We start from the raw sequence: 18,984 nt of genomic DNA, 5'->3' as shown, positions 1-18,984 counted from the left end.
TTTTGATAATCCCTACAACAGAGTTTTTATACAGAAGTACATTGGTATGCTATGTTTTTAGGAACCCTATTGAGTTTTACTACTGCTGTATAGCGGTCTGAAATAAACTACTGAAAGCTTGTCTCGAACTCCTTTAGTAGACACACTGACGAATCTCACTAAATACGTCCTTTTTTCCAATGAGTATGCTTGGCCCTTTCTTCATCTCTTACAAGTATGTATACGCAAAATCCCTGGGGTGCCAACTTTAGGGCTGTTAAACGATACTAGACTTCATGGCAAAACTGTATTATACTAGATAGGAAATATGCGTAAACATATATAAACCATTGATAATGTGATTCAGCAAATACCTCAGCCATTCAGAGCTGGCTGCTCACGACAGTGAATTTCATTGAAAGTTAGAAAAAACTATCAGCTAAAAACAGTCAAAGATTTAACCAGGGGTTAGTAACAGTTCCTCGTTATTATCCTGATCCTCAAAACTTGAAACACTAGTGCAAGTTCTCTTCAGAATTCCTTGTTTCGCTAGTTTTTCATTTATGTGAACATTCGAATACAACTCCAAGCCAAGGACATCTCCCAATCTATTGAAAGAATGTCATTGAACACCCAACCATACATGAACATAATTATAAACTATAAACTATAATATTCACATAATTATAAACTATAATACTCACCTAATGACAACCTTTGCCATAAGAACTTGTCCAGTTACCAAGTGTTCAAAGTACTCTCTGTTTTAATATAAAGTATTATTACTAACATAAAATGCACTTACTTTGCTTCTTTCCTAATCACACGATTGGCAGCAGGAGGAATATCAAGCCCAACTAGATAACATTCAATAGCTTGGAAAGGCACCACAAGAAAGTTAGGTTTGATACTCCTGATGTCCTCATCACGGACTAAGCCAAAATGACCGTAGTCCACATAGAAAACCTGCAATAAAAAAAACAATAACAACAATTACATTCTGTGGCCTTCTAAACATTAGCGGGCATAAGCTAATCGATCTTACAACGCTACAGGGTTGTTGGTCGTTTCCATAATAACATTTGTTACCATGATGGGTGCTAACCCTATCTACATCTCTGATCCAGGCATTTTGCTAAGGCCAAGCACAGAGGAGGGAGGACACAATTAGCATAGTCACTAATAATTATTACCTGAAAGATTCATTTTTATTACTCCGTTACTGGACACATGTACCTACTCATTAAGGAATGCCACATATGTTAGGCACTAGGCGTGTCATACAGAGTAATCAAGATAGAAAGGATGAATCGTTAAGTGTTCAGTTCAGTGCCCAAGGTTAATTGTGACCTCCCTCTTCTGAGCCAAGCATATCTAGGGTGCTGCATGGATCGAGGCATGCCGCCTGAGAAAACAGCAGAATTCCGCATACTAACTGTATATATACAAGTACTACGGTCGTTTCATATCCATTTAATTTATAGTACCGTAATTGATGTAATTACAGCGCTAGAAAAAATTTATTCCACTTCTGAGTTGTGCATCTTTTAGAACCCAAAAATTGCATTCAGTCCAGTCCAGCTGGCGCCTAAATTATGTTGGCACTTATGTTCTACAGCTAGTATAGAATTTGTAGAGAAAAATAATGGGCATGGTCTAGCTCAGTTTCACTGGCTAGCTGCACTGTTGAGAGAGCTGAGTGACTGACTCGTGAACAGCATTCATTGACCAGGGTTACATACAGAGGGAGGGGGGGGGGGGCGCCGTGGGATTTCCCACCCCCAGCCAAATCCCCCTCCCCTAGAAATCTGAAAATTAATGATGTCATAATAAAAATGTCTGACTTTTCTCCATAAAAATGTCTACAATCTCCTCAATAAACTATATTAATATAGACTAGTAAAATGTATGGTTTGAAGCACACAAAAAACTCAAATTGCACCTCAGATACCCATTCCTTCCGGGAGAGGACCCCCAGACCCCCCTCAATTAAACGTTTCCCCTCCCAGCTAAAAATTCTGTATGAAACCCTGTTGACTGTAGCTATGGGTTACACAACTGTTTAGAAGTTTGAAGAGTCAAAGATGCAGGATGATTGTTTTGATGTCTCAAACAAGCCTTTTTATAAGCGCCAGAAAAAAATAATTCCAGTAAAGTCACATACGGCACCTTAGTTTTTCCAGCAGAAGATGGGTTTACCACCCTAGCTCTGTACCAATCCTCATCCCACTCATAACGAACAGCCACAATTTCCCCCAAATCTGGCAATGTCACACTTCTTTCAGAGAACACATGTTGATTGTAGTATATTCTACAGACACATGCCTACAATCAATGCTACAAATTAATGACAATCCTGGAATTTTACCTCATTTCTTTAAGCAACTTCACAAAGCAATTTCCAGTACCATCCTCTATATAATTATACTGACTCCATAAAAAACTAAATTAACATATACGTTACTCACCTTCTTCTATGGATTTGCTCAAAACTGACTTCGATCCCTTTGGCATTTGAACAAAGAATCTTATAGGTGACACTATAGCAGTGACTACGACACCCACTACTGAATCCACAACAGGAAGATGAATTTGGTCAGTAGCAGTAAATACTTCTTCCAACTGCTTGTCGGAGACACCTGATGAGACCAACACATGATTGACAGGTAAGATGACTTATGCATGCATCCTTCAGACCTTCTTGTAGATGCAGGTATGAGCAGTTGTCTCCCATGTCACAGCCTCTTTTTGTATGGAAAAAGCGACATGGGCGATTTCTACTTTCTGTACAAATAACATAAGTGTACAAAGTGGGTCTGTAATGTCTATAGAATTTCTTACTGTATCCAGACAACGTTAACTCTACATCTTCATCATCAATTTTGTAGTTGTTCCTCAAGGCTAGGTAATCTCGCTCCATTGGATTCCAAGTACTCAACTTCTTATGTCCTAGTAAGAATGTAATAATATTATTAGTTTTCACCAAGAAACAATATCCCTATATACCAGCCAACTCATTCTTGCACAGTTGTGGCAGATCATGAGCAACATGCACATCTTTTTCGCCACTGGTGTCTATAATATCCACAGTGAGGACTGTGCCATACTCGACAGCGACGTTGGAATCATTTTTGCTTCCTATTTTGAGTGAAATGTAGGTGGGATAACTGCTAAGCAAAAGCGGTGTACAAACTCTGATGCTACATCAACGTTAGAGCACTATTATCATATTATTATACGCATAAACATGACATTAATTAGTGGTCAGTTGTTGCATACATGTACACTTACCCTTAACACAAGCCACTAACTGCTTTTTTGCGACACATTCTTTCAAATAATTGCAGATTCTCTCATCTAATTCAGAATCTGGATACAGGTGTCCATCAAAGAACACTGAGCAGTGAACAGCTTGAGCAGGGTAGCAACAAAATTTTTCATCCAGTTCAAACAAACAATCATATGGTACGCTGATGCGTTCTCCAAAGTCAAGCAACCGAACTGAACAAGATACACTATCTTGAAGAGGGGATAAAATCACTGCACGATACCATTGTTTGTCTTCTGGGCATTGAACACAACAAAGAACGGGTTCAGCGTCATTGGAAATGCTTGCAATATGCTTAAGACGCCGTTGATTCACTTGAAAAGACAAATGGTTAGTGAGCGACTCTGATAAGTGTGCAACACTTAGTGCCACATCTGCCTGGATGGGATGTACATAAAACTCTTTTGAGCTCACAACATGAGAAACAAGTACAACAACATCAGACATAGCACCTAATTTTACGGAAAGTGGTTTCAGTTTGCCTGCCATCAAAACATCGCTTGGCTCTTCAAGAACCTCCGCGTCGGCTAACACTCTGGCGTTGTTAAGATCAACAGGTAGTTTCTTTTGATCACTGCCTAGCTCCGTGTCAGTGATATCTTCTTTCGTGATGTTGTGATCAGCAGATAGTCCCCCTTCAGCCGGTAGATTTCTGGGATTTTGCAGACCCACGTAGCTTTTAAGGGTGTCTTTTGCTTTCTTGTCATCATAGGCTACTTCACTGCCAGCTACGACATCTTCTTTCGTGGAGTTGCAATCAATAACCTGTTCTTTGTGAGAGAGGAGAGTTTCAGCTTTGCGGCTATGATCATTGGGTATTAATTTTATGTTGGTGTCTTCTTCAGGGATGCAGCATGTAATTTCAACAGCACAAGTACTGAGCAGATATTCAGATGACGTTCTGCTAATTGCTTCTGTATCAGCTTCCGTTGTTTCCAGACAAGGAGACATAACCATAGGATGACAAATAGGCACTGTTTCTGCAATCCCAACACAGCAAAGAAATGAGCTAAGCCTAACGAGTGAGCCCTGTTGCTCAAGCTCCGGTAACTGCAGGATAGCATGAACAGAAACAGGAAAGCTAGCATGCCTTTCTGCACTCAGCAACACCTCTTTTTCTATCAGAATATCGACTCCATACTGATCATGATCATCGCCAGTCACACACATTTCCACTTTGTTCCCTAACAGAAGATGTTGCAACCACTGGTTGGACACCTGTTTTTCGATCTTGCAGCGTCCTCTCCACGAGTGGGAAGCAGGCTTTATACCAGCGAGAAAGCAAGACAATGCTTGACAAGGAAGATCATAAAAAGATTCCTCCAGTACCCTTAAACGACTAAGAGGCACTTGCTCCTGGTTTCCATAGTCAATATACTGAACTTTTACACACACACTGGAAGTGCCTGCAATGACAACGATTAATAATGAAATAAGTGTTATGTAATGCACAAAATCACACCTAACTAGGGCATACGTATATAATATACGCAGGCGCCTGGTGGGAAGCTCTGATTTGTTTATGTTGCAAGTAAATGAAAGAGGTACAAAAATGTAGTAACCGTCCGATAGAGGATCAGACAGTTGACTTGTCCAGTTGGAAGTGAGGTGTGTAGTACGTGTTAGTTTAGATCCACGTTTGTTGTGAGCTTATACATACTTACGTACTTCTACTCTCTCTTTTATGTCGTCTGAAAGAACACACATACATGTATTAATTCAAGTCAGATGGTAAGGAAGTCGACTTGTTCTGCATGTTAGAAGTGTGATATACAGTGCTAGATTTAGTAATCAGATCCACGTTAGTTACTTCTACTTTATCTTTAATCACCTGTAGAACTACAAGTGAAAACGAAGCTCTGTCCATGCTTTTCAGGGTTTCCTTAGAAAAATCAGCGGCGCAGTAGCGCCGGGAAATTTTTAGACCACGCCCACTTCCGGTGCCACACCCTCTTGATTGGGGCACACCTACTGCTCATTGACTTTTTTTACATGTGTTTGTGAGAAGCTAGCTAGCTAGCTAGCTATAGACATACTAAAAGGCAGGTGTTAATTAATTGTGTATTGCTAGTCTAGCTGAGCACAATTAAATGTCATTTACCTGAGAGGTTTCATGTGGCTGAGATTGTTCTAAACTTATACTTCCTGAACTAGTGTTCAAGCTGGCGCTGTGCTAATGCCTCTCGCCATGTTTTTGCTTTCACTCTAAAGTATTAGAGTAATTTTATATTAAAGTTAGCTTATCTATATAAAGTCACTGAGAAGAAAAGACTTATTTACATGCATCTATTGTTGTTATTTATTGTATTATGTGGCTTACCAGGACCTCAAGAAAGAAGAAAATTGATTCTTCCAGGATCTGTAGTTCAGTGTATATAATATCTAAGAAGAAAAGACCTGTGTACATGCATATTGTTATCTATATTGTTATATGGTAGTGTTTTGTGGCTTGATTCTGCCAGGAGGATCTGGATCTGGATATTATTTTCTCACTTCTTCTTCTTCTTCTTTGTAGCCTCCAAATAATGAAGAGTAGCCCATTGGGCAGACGAAAAAGAATATTGAAAATGGGTATTATTATAACACGCAGTAAGAGGGTGGAGCTTTAAACCAATGTGCTTGTGAGAAGGAGATCAGCGCGGGTTTGCCTTAGATCTTTGATGAAGAGCAAGAGCCACTCTTGCGCATGGGCAGCTTTCAGCCAGACAAGGCCTTGCAGGAGATTGTAGAGGGTGTCATGTAGTGCCCTTGGGTCGTGGGGGAGGTGAACACTGATGCAGGATGGGGCATCCTGCAGGAGAGCAAGTCTGCGCATTGAGAGAGCAGGGCAACTTACTAAAAAGTGTGAAGGTGATTCTTCTTCAGTGTTGCATAGTTTGCACGATCCATCACCGGGAGAGATATTTCCTCTGTTGCGATATCTAAACCTGGACGCATCCAGCTCGAGCCCGTCACAGCCCACTAGGAGCCTGATTCTGAAATTTGAGGGGCCATGCATAGAACGATCCAGCTGACAGCATGACCATAGCATCGAAGGGCGACCTAGAAGGGCGGGGAGGGATGAGATAGGGAGATTTGTGCATGTGTCCGTCATCTTGACGTATTGTGTGACTAGTGCAGATTTCTTTGCAGCAGTCTTAAAAGACCCTTTGTTTTTCCCGTTTGAGATCATAGACGAGAGTGAAGGGTAGCAACGAGATAAGACTAGTGTGGACCATGTTTTTAAGAGACCTGATGGAGAGTCGGCGAGAAGTCTTTCTACCATAATCTTTTTCGGGAGATCTTCTGAAGACATGCATCCGATAGAGTTAATAAAACAGAGCTGTCTGCAGTCCACCAATGCCGAGATCTCCAACGAGCCAATAAGGCTGGTGAGGGCGAGTGACGGACATCTTGTAGGCAGGCCTTGAATTGTGCGAAGTAGTTTCCTGTGAGTTCTCTCCAACATGTTGAGATCGCTCTTTGTTAGGGACCAGAGTTCTGATCCATAGAGCATAATTGGAAGGCAGAGTGAGGAATAAAGCTTGTGAGAGGTGATTGGGTGGAGGCAGCCGAACCTCGCGCCCACAGAATTCAGGGCAAAGAAGGCACTCCTACCCGCAGAGCAGCGTCCCGAGATTCTGAGGGAGCCAGAAGAAGACACTACACACGTGGGGAATGAGCGCGCATGCGCATTACATCCATATAAGGGTGTGTCCAATAATGGCTACTGCTAGCTAGCTGTTTTAACAGATATTTTCTGAGTATTGTAGCTAACAAAAAGCTAGCGCTTGAGTGCAAGGCTAACTCATATGTTGAATAGAAAGTTTGTGAGGACAGATGATGCTATGAAAGATCCTGAAGAGACTGCAACAGCCTTCAATGTGAGTCAAACTAGCCATAACTCGAGAAAGAAGCTTTAGTTTGCTAATCCACGAATCAAAATCCAAGAGAACGTGGCTAGAAGCCTATAGAAGCTGTTAGTTTTCATCGCATTGTAACTGTTGAGCAGTTATAGCTGGAATACACACACACACACACAGACAGACAGACACACACACAGTCAGCTTTACCGTATCCCTCGTGCGGCTACGCCTCGAGGCATAATAAAGTTGTGCTTAGAGCCGAGTCTGAGAATACTGGGATTGATACTAGAACTTAAGTCTTGGTCTTCTTTATTTGAGGTAGCTAGCTAGCTGAGACAAAGCCAAAGTGAAACGCTTCATGGTGCCATCTCTAGCTCTGATGATTGATTTGCAGCCACGTGCATGAAAAGATGGGCAGGGCTGCATGATTTCAATTATAGGGGAGCCCTGCCCAATTTTCTCGGCAGCTCCTGGGGGGGGTTCTGGGCAACCAGGAAACAATGGTAGCTACGCCCCTGCTTTTTATCAGTAATTTTGCATAAAGATGGATCTCGAACTGCTTAAATCTTTAGCTCTAATTCCGGAGTCCTAAACGCTTCTTGAAGCACTTACTTTTTAGTGTAGTAGTTAGTTCTAAGGCTAGTACACACAGTAATATGCGGAAGGAGACATTTGCACTACGTAGAGTACTTTTACATGTAATAGAAAACTATGTTTTATAGAAAATCTCACCTTTAGTTGAAGGAACGGCTCCTTCCGCATATTACTGTGTCAGCTGAATCAGCAATAATTGAAGGCCTTAGAACTAACTACTACACTAAAAAGTAAGTGCTTAAAGGAGCGTTTAGGACTCCGGAATTAGAGCTAAAGATTTAAGCAGTTTGAGATATTATTATACACAATTGCTGGTAAAAAGCGTGGACAAAGCTTCGTTTTAGCTGAATCAGCAATAAATGAAGGACACAGTCTTTAATTCACCGAGTACATGTACGTCATAATTCACAGGGGTATGTCAGGCATAATTATACATTAGAGTTGACACGCTTTCAGTATAGATGATCGTGATCTACTTACAATTAAAATTGTGTGTGATACCTAGAATGATGATAATAATTTATGAGATGATCTCTTATCTCTGGCTCTTCTAGAATGTTTGTGTGAACATTTGATGCCAACAAATATTTTGAAGAGACTGCAACAGCCTTTACTGTAAGTAAAACTAGCCGCAATTCAAAAACGCTTTACCGTAGAAACTGGATTATTAGCGCATACGCGCTTTTGGGGTCAATAGCAGAGCTCTATACGCTTATATTCGAGTATAATGCAGCCATTTCGAGCCCACCCAGCAATCAGATGTCTCTGTGATGAGAGCTGACTCGCAAGCTGACTAGAAAGTGAGCAAGCAAGGCAAGCAGGCAACCCTAACTGGATCTATATTATCATAATTATGCCTCGGTGCGCATGCGCAAGCGAGGTATACGGTAGTGTGTTTGTGTGTGTGTCTGTGTAGACTGCTACACTGCTCAAAGATGAATTAAGAGTTTCTATAGGCTTCTAGTCGTGTTTACTTGGATTTTAATTCGTGGATTTGCAAAATAAATCCAAAATAATGCTTCGTTCTCGAGTTATGCCTAGTTTTGCTTACCTTACTTAGAATGCCATTGCAGCCTTTTCAGAAGAGCAGGTAGCCAAACTTGTTTACCGAGTGTTGCTACTCTACTTAGTACTTAGCTCTGCACTAGAACACTAGCTATTGGTAGCTGCAAGAGTGAGAAGAGAACTGCAAGGCTCTGCTGACTTGCAGCCATTAATTTTAGGCATGAACTTTTGGCATCGATCGTTTTTAACAACAATCATGGTCGATCATTACCCACTCCTTGAGTTTCCCTGGATTTTGCATGGAGTAAATTATCATGATAATTATAATCAATGTGTGTAGCTTAGTAGCTTTGGCACCTCCACCGAGGCATCAGCACCCGGGGTGCTTTCATTATACAGTAGAACCTCGCTAATCCGGACCCCTTTAATCCGAAACCTCGCAAATCTGGACAAAATGGCAAACTGAAAAGAGGAGGGGCTGTCAGTAGAATAGAGTATTGCGCATGCGCAATGTAAATTGTTAGCTGAATCAGCAATAATTTTATTGATAAACTGCTCAAGACAATGGCCACTGCAAAGAAAACGAAGAGAGAGCTCACAAGCTCACTGTATTGGAGAGAAATGACTATTCTAGCTAGCAGCTTCCCTTCTGGCCACAGTAATATCATAATACATGTACAATGTACAAAAATGTCTTCGTTAATGATATTCATAATGACATCTGTTAATCCGGAAATTTAATGTATTCGGATGGGGTCTGGTCCCGCTTTATTCGGATTAGCGAGGTTCTACTGTACTATATGTTACAGTTCATTTCACAAATTTATATTATAACTTGAAAACAAGGCAAGCAGGCAACCCTGACTGGATCTATATCATATACTATTATGCTGCAGTTCATTTCACAAATTTATATTCTCATATTAACCAGGAACTTGGAATAAAAGGACCTCACCCATGTCTCACATTCTCTCAGCATGATCAGACAAGGTAACAGCATGCCCAGAGAGTCCTTCAAGGTGAATATCACCAGCTATATAGCTATCATGCACTGTACAAGCTAACTAGCTCATAGATAAACAAAATTAGGTGAATCAATTCTAAAATTTCACTAATAACCTTCGCATAATTAGAAAAGCGCTTCAATTCGAGTATAAAAAGCCTGCAGTTGAGCATGCGTTTACAATAAAGATATGCTCATAGTCGAGTAAGTGCTAATAATCTAGTTTCTACGGTAGTGTGCAAATCCACGAAATGAGAACATGGCTAGAAGCCAGTTATATTTCGTCACATTGCAATCATTGAGCAGTTACAGCTGAAATAGACAGACACACACACACACACACAGCTACGCCTCGAGGCATAAAAAAATGAAAGCACCGCTGGTGCTGATGCTAGGTGGAGGTGTCTAAGCTACATACCATAAAGCTACTAACTATTAGCAATAGCTTTTATGCATAATGAACATTTTTGCATTAATAATTTTGCAGGAATCGCAGCAACTCAATAAGTGGGTAATGAATGACCATGATTGTTGTTAAAAAGGATTGATGCGGCTAAAATTAATGGCTGCATCAGCGCTGCAGGCCTTGCAGCTCTCTTCTCACTCTTGCAGCTACTAATGGCTAGCGTTCTAGTGCAGAGCTAACTACTGTACTAAGTAGAGTATAGACAAGCAGGGGCGTAGCCAGGATTTTGGAGAAAGGGGTGCTACCATAAATGAAAGAGGGCGCGAAGCGCCAAAATTTGGTTCACCGGAAGCCACACCTCTTATTAGTGACGTCATAATTAACTTATCTGCCAAGTAGGGCGTGGCTGAACCTTTAGAGAAGCTGGCCACGATCACAAAAGAGAACTAGTTCATAGATTTAAGCCAGAATAGCTCACAGTTTAGAGACTGAATCGTTTTCCTTGCTATACTAGCTGCAGCAAGATCTGGAAGAGAAGGGGTGCTCAGCTGGATAATCAGATACATTTCTCTGTGATTTGTATACTTGACTCAGGCTGGTTGGGGGTGCTCGAGCACCCCTAGCACCCCCCTGGCTACGCCCCTGACAAGGTTTTCTACGCACTTTTCTAAAAAGGCTGCAACGGCATTCCAAGTAAGCAAAACTAGGCATAACTCGAGAACGAAGCATAATCCACGAATTGAAATCCAAGAAACATGACTAGAAGTTTCATTGATCATTAAGCAGCTGTAGCAGTCTACACACAGACACACTACCGTATACCTAGCTTGCGTAAGCGCACTGAGGCATAACAATGAGCCACCAAGACGATACCTTCTCTTCCTTCTCTTGTGTAAATGGGATCCACAGCACTGACAACCGCTCGATACCAACAGTCATCTTGAGTAAACTTTGCACAGCAGAAGTCACCGACCTGGGGAGCTTTTTGGAGTCCTCCACACTCCCCGTAACTGGCTAAATCTTCGTAATACATGCTACACTTTTTCATATGACAACAAAACACGGAAAATTTGAAGCTTACCCCAATTTTGTCATGAGCTCCACCAAGTCGTTGCCATATGGTTGAACACATATGTTTTCTGGATCTAAAACATTTGTCACAACTACTTCTAGATGTTCTCCGCACGTCAAACTAATGCGATCTAAAGGAAGACAGTTATAGGAGGAAATTGAACTATACAAAGATGTCATTGGGAGAAAAAACACATGTATAAGACTATTTCAATACACTAACCTGGTTTTCGATTTGCTACTGGAAGAGAACACTGAGAAGTTACACTTGCATCAGTGCTGTGGAGGATTTCTTCTCCTATAAAATATAGATCAATCATCATACCATACAATGGCAACATTTCGCGTTTTTCTAGGGCCGAGCAGTTAACGCGAAAATTAAACTGGTTGAAACTCCCCACGCACCAGATTTCTCATGCAAAGCTCTTGGTGGGTGGGGTGTGGTTTCCTGGTATAGAAAAGTGATTATTACAACTGCGAACACTTTTTCGAGGGCTCTCGAGCCAAATAGCGAACATTTGCCGCTATACAGTATCACATTAATTTCCCACTACTCACCAATAAAACAGACATCCTCAATAGACTGGAGCACACGATTAAAACGAACATTCCTTTCGATTGGAACTGAAATGTGTGAGCCTTCATTAAGAAGTAAGACCAAATTAATGAACACTTCCTCTAATTGCTGGATTGTAGAACTGAAATTTGCAATGAACTCAGCGTCACCTGTCTTTTCAAACATATCTTTTACGCTTTCAAGAACCTAAACAAAAGTTATATGAATGTGAAACAGAGAAGTTGTGGCATGTCTCCTTCTGTAAAATTCAACACAACGAAATAACAAACATATATTATTTTATTAACACTGGTTATTACAAGTAACGAGTGTGGATTTGATCACCATGTGCATTATCTTTTCAAAACACATTTGCAATGTTAGGATTTGCCAAGGAATCACCAAAGAGCGTTGAAGCAAGAAAGCAGGATCGAGAGACGGTGTACGTCAGATTAGGAGGCAAATCACATTAATTTATACAATCATGCATGTTTAACAAACACGGTGGATCCACTTACACTGTCAATTACAATTTGTAGGTGGGGCTACTTATGCCACGTGCAGGCAGATTATTAATCAGGCAGATTATTAATCTAGATCGAGAAGCACACAAAGCTCCTATCACTGTTCTTTTTCCAAGTTCAAGCTGCAGCTTTTCACTAGGGAAGCACCTCCTAATCTCCTCAGAAGATGAATTTCAATGCCCAGAAGACTACGATGCCACGCTGAACTAAAACAAGATTTAAAAATAGATCATTAAACATTTTGTTTGAAATGCATCAGGAGTGATCTCTGACATAATTATGTTGATCTCTTTTGGCTACACATGCTGAACAACACCACTCTGACAAAATGTTCTGGGGAGAACCCTGCGAGGTTCTACCTACTGTAATGTTACGTTGTATTATGTTATTATGCCCCGGTGCGCATGCGCAAGCGAGATATATGGTAGTGTGTTTGTGTGTGTGTGTGTGTGTAGACTGCTACAGCTGCTCAAGGATCAATCAAGTGCAACTTCAAGTAAGAGTTTCTATAGGCTTCTATAGTCATGGATTTTAATTCGTGGAATTGCAAAATAATGCTTCCTTCTCGAGTTATGCCTACTTGGAATGCCATTACAGCCTTTTCAGAAGAGTGCGTAGCAAAACTTGTTCACCGAGTGTTGTTACTCTACCCAGTAGATAGCTCTGCTCTAGAACGCTGGCTATTGGTAGCTGCAAGAGTGAGAACAGAAAAGAGTTGCAAGGCTCTGCCGATACAATTATAATGTGTGTATAGCTTTGGCACCTCCACCGAGGCATCAGTACATGCGGTGCTCTTTGCAATTTTTGACAACGAATATTTCAACAGTCATTATAGGAGAGTAGCTTAATGGGTTTATCTGATGGCTTGATATGAATGATCTTCAGGGTAGAAGCATGTAGAAGTTGTATTATAAATAAGTACAGTATTTGCATTGGGGTGGATCTGCAATGAGGTCAGAGTACACAACGGCTGCTTCTGGCACTACAGTACATGCAGTTTCGTAGCTAACAAACAGCTAGCGCTTTAGTGCAAGGCTAACTCATAAGTTGAATTGAAAGTTTGTACGCACAGATGATGCTATATGAAAGATATTCTGAAAAGACTGCAACAGCCTTCACTGTGAGTCAAACTAGCCATAACTCAAGAAAGAAGCTTTAGTTTGCTATTAATCCACGAATCAAACTCCAAGAGAACGTGGCTAGAAGCCTATAGAAACGGTTGCAACCGTTGAGCAGTTATAGCTGGAACAGACACATGCATGCACATACACAGTCAGCTTTAACGTATCCCTTATGGGGTGTTATCTGTGTCAAAATGACTATGACAATGTACATCACACGCGTGCATTCATATGCACGTTACAATATGCATGTCAACATGCATATGCACGTTACAATATGCATGTCAACATGCATATGCACCTTACAATATGCATGTCAACATCCATATGCACGTTACAATAATTATGTGCAACATGCATATGAACATTACAACATGCATGCATGTCAACATGCATATGCACGTTACAATATGCATGCATGTAACATGCATATGCATACTACAACATGCATATACTTATTATACACATTTACAGTATTGTACTGCATGCATGGGATGTCAATAATTATACCTCCGGCAGCATAATTATACACTTACACCCAATAATATGCATATACATGTCCATATAATAATGATTGGTAGACTGGTTGGCACACACTCTTCCACAAGACTCCAATTTGAGCTGGAAAAGACGCCGCAATAATTAGTTTGTTAGTAGGTGTGACATCTTGACTTGATTGTGCATGCGCGGTAAAAATAATTTATAAGCCCTCCACATGTACTGACTCTTCTTCTTTGTAGCCTCCAATTAATGAAGAGTAGCCCATTGAGTAGCCTCGGTCCCAGGCCGATTTTTTTTTAATAGAACGAAGTTGAAAAATAACTAGTAGACGACTAGCCTCGATTCCAGGCCGCTGAGAAAGGCGGCCTGGTATACACTGTTTACGCATGCGCCAGAATTACCCAGAATCTTGGTAATCGTAAATTGTAGTATATTTATCAGTATTCTTATTCCACATTTAGTTGTAAAACATTGATATCCGTTTCATTTATAATAATGTCATTGAAAAAAGAAATCTAGTCCAAGTTGTGTATATCATGTAATGGCTGCTACCTTCTCTTCTGCTCTCGCGTACGCGTTATCCTGTGTTGGAAAACTAGGTCTAGTCTTGAAAGACAAGCAGCTGGAGGCGTTAAAGTGTCTGTACGCTGGTGTTTATGTGGGTACCGTACCGACCAGCTACGGCAAGTCCCTGAGCAAGTCCATCTGCTTTCCAGACACTCCCTTTCTTGATTGATGTGAAGCTTGACAGGACCAGTGCACCTCTCTCTGAAAGAAGTGTTGTGATGGTGATTTCTCCTCTTCTTTCTTTGAGTGAAGCCATCTTCAAAGTGTTAGTGTGTCTGTTCGACGTTCAGTGCCATTCTCTATGGAAGGAAGTATTGTTGTGACATTTGCCGAAAATTGGTCACAGAGTAAGTACATGGTATCTGATCCGAGAACTGTGTGGCCTGAATGTGTTTACAATCCGAGGGACTTGTGTGTATCCGATCCGAGGGACTTGTTGCTCGAGTGTGTATCCGGACTTGTTGCTTGAGTGTGTATATTAATGGATAGTGCTTTTAATGGTAAATCTATTGTGTAAATCAATAAGTAGTCCTCACATTATGTTACGTCACAGCCACTGTACTTATCCACATTTATTTTACCCACAGGTTTAACTAATTTCTTATGAGATTAACTTGTCGCCTGAGTGTGTATCCGATCCGAGCCTCAAGTTAATGAATAAATCTACAGAGCTGATGTTTTACTTAGCTGTCTCTGTCTACAGTATATACAGAGAGGTAGCCTCTCCTTTTTCTTTTTTCTGTTCTTTATCACAATAAATAAAATACCGTTTTAACGTTCAATGAGATAAAATACGATAAATAATAAATTAATTGTCCACCCACGCGCCAACAGTAAATACCAGGCCCACTATTCAAGGGGCTGGAGTCGAGGCTAGTAGGCGACCTAGCGTTCAATTGGAGACGGATCGGCCTGGGGTCGAGGCTACCCATTGAGCAGACGAAAAAGAATATTGAAATTGGGTATTATAACACGCAGCAAGAGGGTGGAGCTTTAAACCAATGTGCGTGTGAGAAGGAGATCAGCGCGGGTTTGCTTTGATGAAGAGCAAGAGCCACTCTTGCGCGTGGGCAGCTTTCAGCCAGACAAGGCCTTGCAGGAGATTGTAGATCGAGGGTGTCATGTAGTGCCCTTGGGTCGTGGGGGAGGTGAACACTGACGCAGGTTGGGGCATCCTGCAGGAGAGCATGTCTGCGCGCTGAGAGAGCAGGGCAACTTACTAAAAAGTGTGAAGGCGACACGTGGAGAGTGGGCTTCTAAATGTAATCTGCCCTCGTTGGCTACTCTCCAAATCTGGAGGCGAGAAAAATAAGGAAGAAGAAGAAGTACCGACAGTGTATATCAGACTCTAGCTAGCTATAGTTATAGCTGTGATATAAATGGCTGACAAGATTACTCGCGCCAACGAGATAATATAAATTTATTGTGCTAGTCCTATTATATATAATGAGCACTTGCACTTTGACCCAATGATCACATAATCTAGACTCCACCCTTTCTGCCTACAAAATTACAGTGTAATTACTCTCAATATCCGGATACATGCATATTGTGTAATGTGTAAGTATACATGCACATGCATACTATGTAATTATTATTGACTTGATAATTGTTTAACGTGTATATGCATGTTGTAATGTGTATATATTATGTTGACATGTGGCATGCATGCACATTGTAAGGTGCATATGCATGTTGCATGCATGCGTATTGTAAGGTGCATATGCATGTTGACATGCATATTGTAAGGTGCATATGCATGTTGCATGCATGCGTATTGTAAGGATATGCATTTTGACATGCATATTGTAAGGTGCATATGCATGTTGACATGCATATTTAACGTGCATATGCATGTTGACATGCATATTGTAATGTGCATAGAATGCACGCGTGTGTACATTGTCATAGTCATTTTGACACAGATAACACCCCATAATCCCTTATACATACATGAATACAGCACACAACAGGCCACAATTGTTTGGAAAAACAAAGAAACAAAAAATTTGGCTTGGGAAGTAAACCAAAAAAGGAACAGAGTCAAGATCTAGTGTTGCCTCGGGTGCCACGGCCACTATCGCACTAGTTGGGCGGATCTAGCAGAGCGTGAAAAAGGATTAATTAAAGGTCATAATTAGCAGAAAGGTCAAGTGGTGTCCGACCTCCTCGATTTGATTGCCAGCACTGCATTGCATGTGTTCCGGTAAACCATGCCTACGTTTTCATGGAGATCAGTTTACATACTATACTGTACTGTATAGTGGATATGTCCATAAATTATAACTATGAAATTATTCTATCACAATAGGTATAGACCTTGAAATACTAGAGCACTAAAGTGCAAACCCTCGGCTGGTGACATGATTAAAAAGCAACCAGAAATATAATGCAGTGCATATAGTGATGTTGTTATCATGTAGGACTTGCACAGCAACTCAGGAGCAATAAAACTAAACTCAAAACTAAAGTAACAACGTGCACATGGACTGGGATCACAGCAAAGAAGCCTAGAGTCTTAGACTAAGAGAAGTATGGCTCCTTCCAGGCTGGAGTACGTATAGGATCCAGAGTCAGTCAACAACCTTAGTCACACAATTCTACTTTTTCTTGACCGTATTCAATTGTTCCTGGTACGGGATCACTTCAGCTGAAAATACATAATCAAGCCTTGACTAGATATTTTTAGCTGAAGTGATCCCGTACCTTGACTCAAGGCCACGTGGCAAGTTTAAGCTTCTTAGCTTTTGCTCGCTTTTACTCGACAAAGAAGCTTTTACATCAAAATCTGCCACTATTTAAACCAAGATATTGTTGTGTGAAGACTACCTATGCTGCAAACGCAGTGCTATGGCATCCAGGTGAGTAGATATACTCGTTACAAACAAACAAACAGACAAACAGACAGACTACTATAACCCGTGGCCGCCCACGCGCCTCGGGTCACAGACCATAGATAGAGTAGAGAGGGATTGGAAACGGAAGTACCCTCGAAGTACCATCCGTGTATTTCCGCGGTTTAATCGAGGCTTACTTTTTAACACGAGGGCTAAACAGGAATAATTCATGAGAATTGTTTTGCTCTCTGTAAGAAGTCCACGAGCAGTTCTGCTGCTAAACATCGACTTTCATCTCATACTCGAGGCCATTTGGGAAACAGGACACTATTTAGTTACACAGCCTTAGCTATATCATAGGTTCTATAGGAACACAGGCATGAAAAGCACTCTGTGTACCTCTAGCTACTTCACGACAATCGAGATTATATTTTCTTTGTTTCCAATTGATACCTACTATCAGGGGGCATGTGATTCAGTAATGGGGGTAGCTAGGATGTATGCATTGGACACAATAAGTATCCCGGGCTTTTGCGGAAGTTATGCGGATGGTCCCAGAGCCACTACGTAGACTTAATTGTAAAACATCACGTGAATCACTTCCGTTTCCAATCCCTCTCTACTCTATCTATGCACAGACTAAGCACAGTTACTTGTAGTTATGCGTCGGTACGCATGCGCAAGCGACGTATACGGTAGTGTGTTTGTGTGTGTGTAGACTGCTACAGCTGCTCAAGGAAAAATAAAGTACAAGTAAGAGTTTCTATAGGCTTCTAATCATGTTTTCCTGGCTTGGTATTTGTGGATTTGCAACTCTCTTCTCACTCTTGCAGCTACCAATAGCTAGTGTTCTAGTGCAGAGCTAACTACTAAGTTGAGTAGCAACACTCGGTAAACAAGTTTGGCTACGTGCTCTTCTGAAAAGGCTGCAATGGCATTCCAAGTAGGCATAACTCAAGAACGAAGCATTATTTTGCAAATCCATGAATTAAAATCCAAGAAAACATGGCTAGAAGCCTATAGAAACTCGCATCACTCTGACAAAATTTTCTGGGGAGAACCCTGCGTATTATAAATTGTTTTATAAGTAGAACGAACATGGTACAAACACTCTGCCAATCGTAAATAAAAATATCTTACGTGTCGTGACTTTTTGATCAGATTTTCTGCAGACGAAGTTAGCTCGTCATTTGCTGTGGATATGAACCGCAGGTCATTCTTTAACTGATGAAGAAGTTTTTGTTCTTTAAAGATGAGTGCATCATGGACAACAGCAAACTGATCGTGAAGGTTGTCATATTGGTTTTCAAATGACGCGACAAGGATGCTCTTATCTGTCTTCAATCTCCTCACTAAACCGGTGACAAATTCCAGTTGCTCTGTAACATCAGCTTCTTTTTCAGCCAATCTTTGCTTTGCTATTGCTGCTGGACATACCCTTGAACTCATTGCTGATAAAACTGCAACGGCATGCAGTTCATGTCAGATCGAACCAGACACCCAACTCTGAGCTATGAGAGAACTTGTTTCCAATGCACCGGCCACGTGGTCAGGCAAGTTTGGCGGAGTCCCACGTGACTATCTCATTTCAGAGATAAGCAAAGCAGGACTTTTCGACGAAGATCAAGCGACGTACATAGATCTACT

The 18,984-nt window shown here is 41.1% G+C and overlaps 1 protein-coding gene across 1 annotated transcript; it reads right to left on the bottom strand.

Annotated features, from left to right (window-relative positions):
• Window positions 1-272: 272 nt before the first annotated feature.
• Window positions 273-18,923, bottom strand: LOC135346674 (tudor domain-containing protein 1-like). The gene is made up of 15 exons (XM_064544367.1): window positions 18,478-18,923; window positions 11,790-11,994; window positions 11,455-11,529; window positions 11,242-11,362; window positions 11,034-11,194; window positions 3,271-4,713; window positions 2,986-3,117; window positions 2,821-2,928; window positions 2,677-2,763; window positions 2,448-2,618; window positions 2,348-2,393; window positions 2,149-2,290; window positions 785-945; window positions 684-740; window positions 273-587 (listed from the first exon to the last, which is right to left on the bottom strand). Exons 1-15 carry the CDS (start codon window positions 18,784-18,786, stop codon window positions 437-439), a joined length of 3,369 nt encoding a protein of 1,122 aa, XP_064400437.1. The 5' UTR covers window positions 18,787-18,923; the 3' UTR covers window positions 273-436.
• Between the last annotated feature and the right edge of the window lie 61 nt (window positions 18,924-18,984).

Source organism: Halichondria panicea, chromosome 13 (assembly GCF_963675165.1).
Source record: "Halichondria panicea chromosome 13, odHalPani1.1, whole genome shotgun sequence".
Classification (NCBI taxonomy): domain Eukaryota; kingdom Metazoa; phylum Porifera; class Demospongiae; order Suberitida; family Halichondriidae; genus Halichondria; species Halichondria panicea.
This window is presented reverse-complemented; position numbering and strand designations above follow the sequence as displayed.

Bases quoted from the DNA above. Each gene is read 5' to 3' on its own strand.
- LOC135346674 (XM_064544367.1), bottom strand. From the start codon at position 18,786: ATGAGTTCAAGGGTATGTCCAGCAGCAATAGCAAAGCAAAGATTGGCT. The intron at 11,995-18,477 runs GTAAGATATTTT...ACTTTTGTTTAG, and splicing joins TGATCAAAAAGTCACGACAC to GTTCTTGAAAGCGTAAAAGA. The intron at 946-2,148 runs GTGCCGTATGTG...TTTTTATTGCAG, and splicing joins CTTCTGCTGGAAAAACTAAG to GTTTTCTATGTGGACTACGG.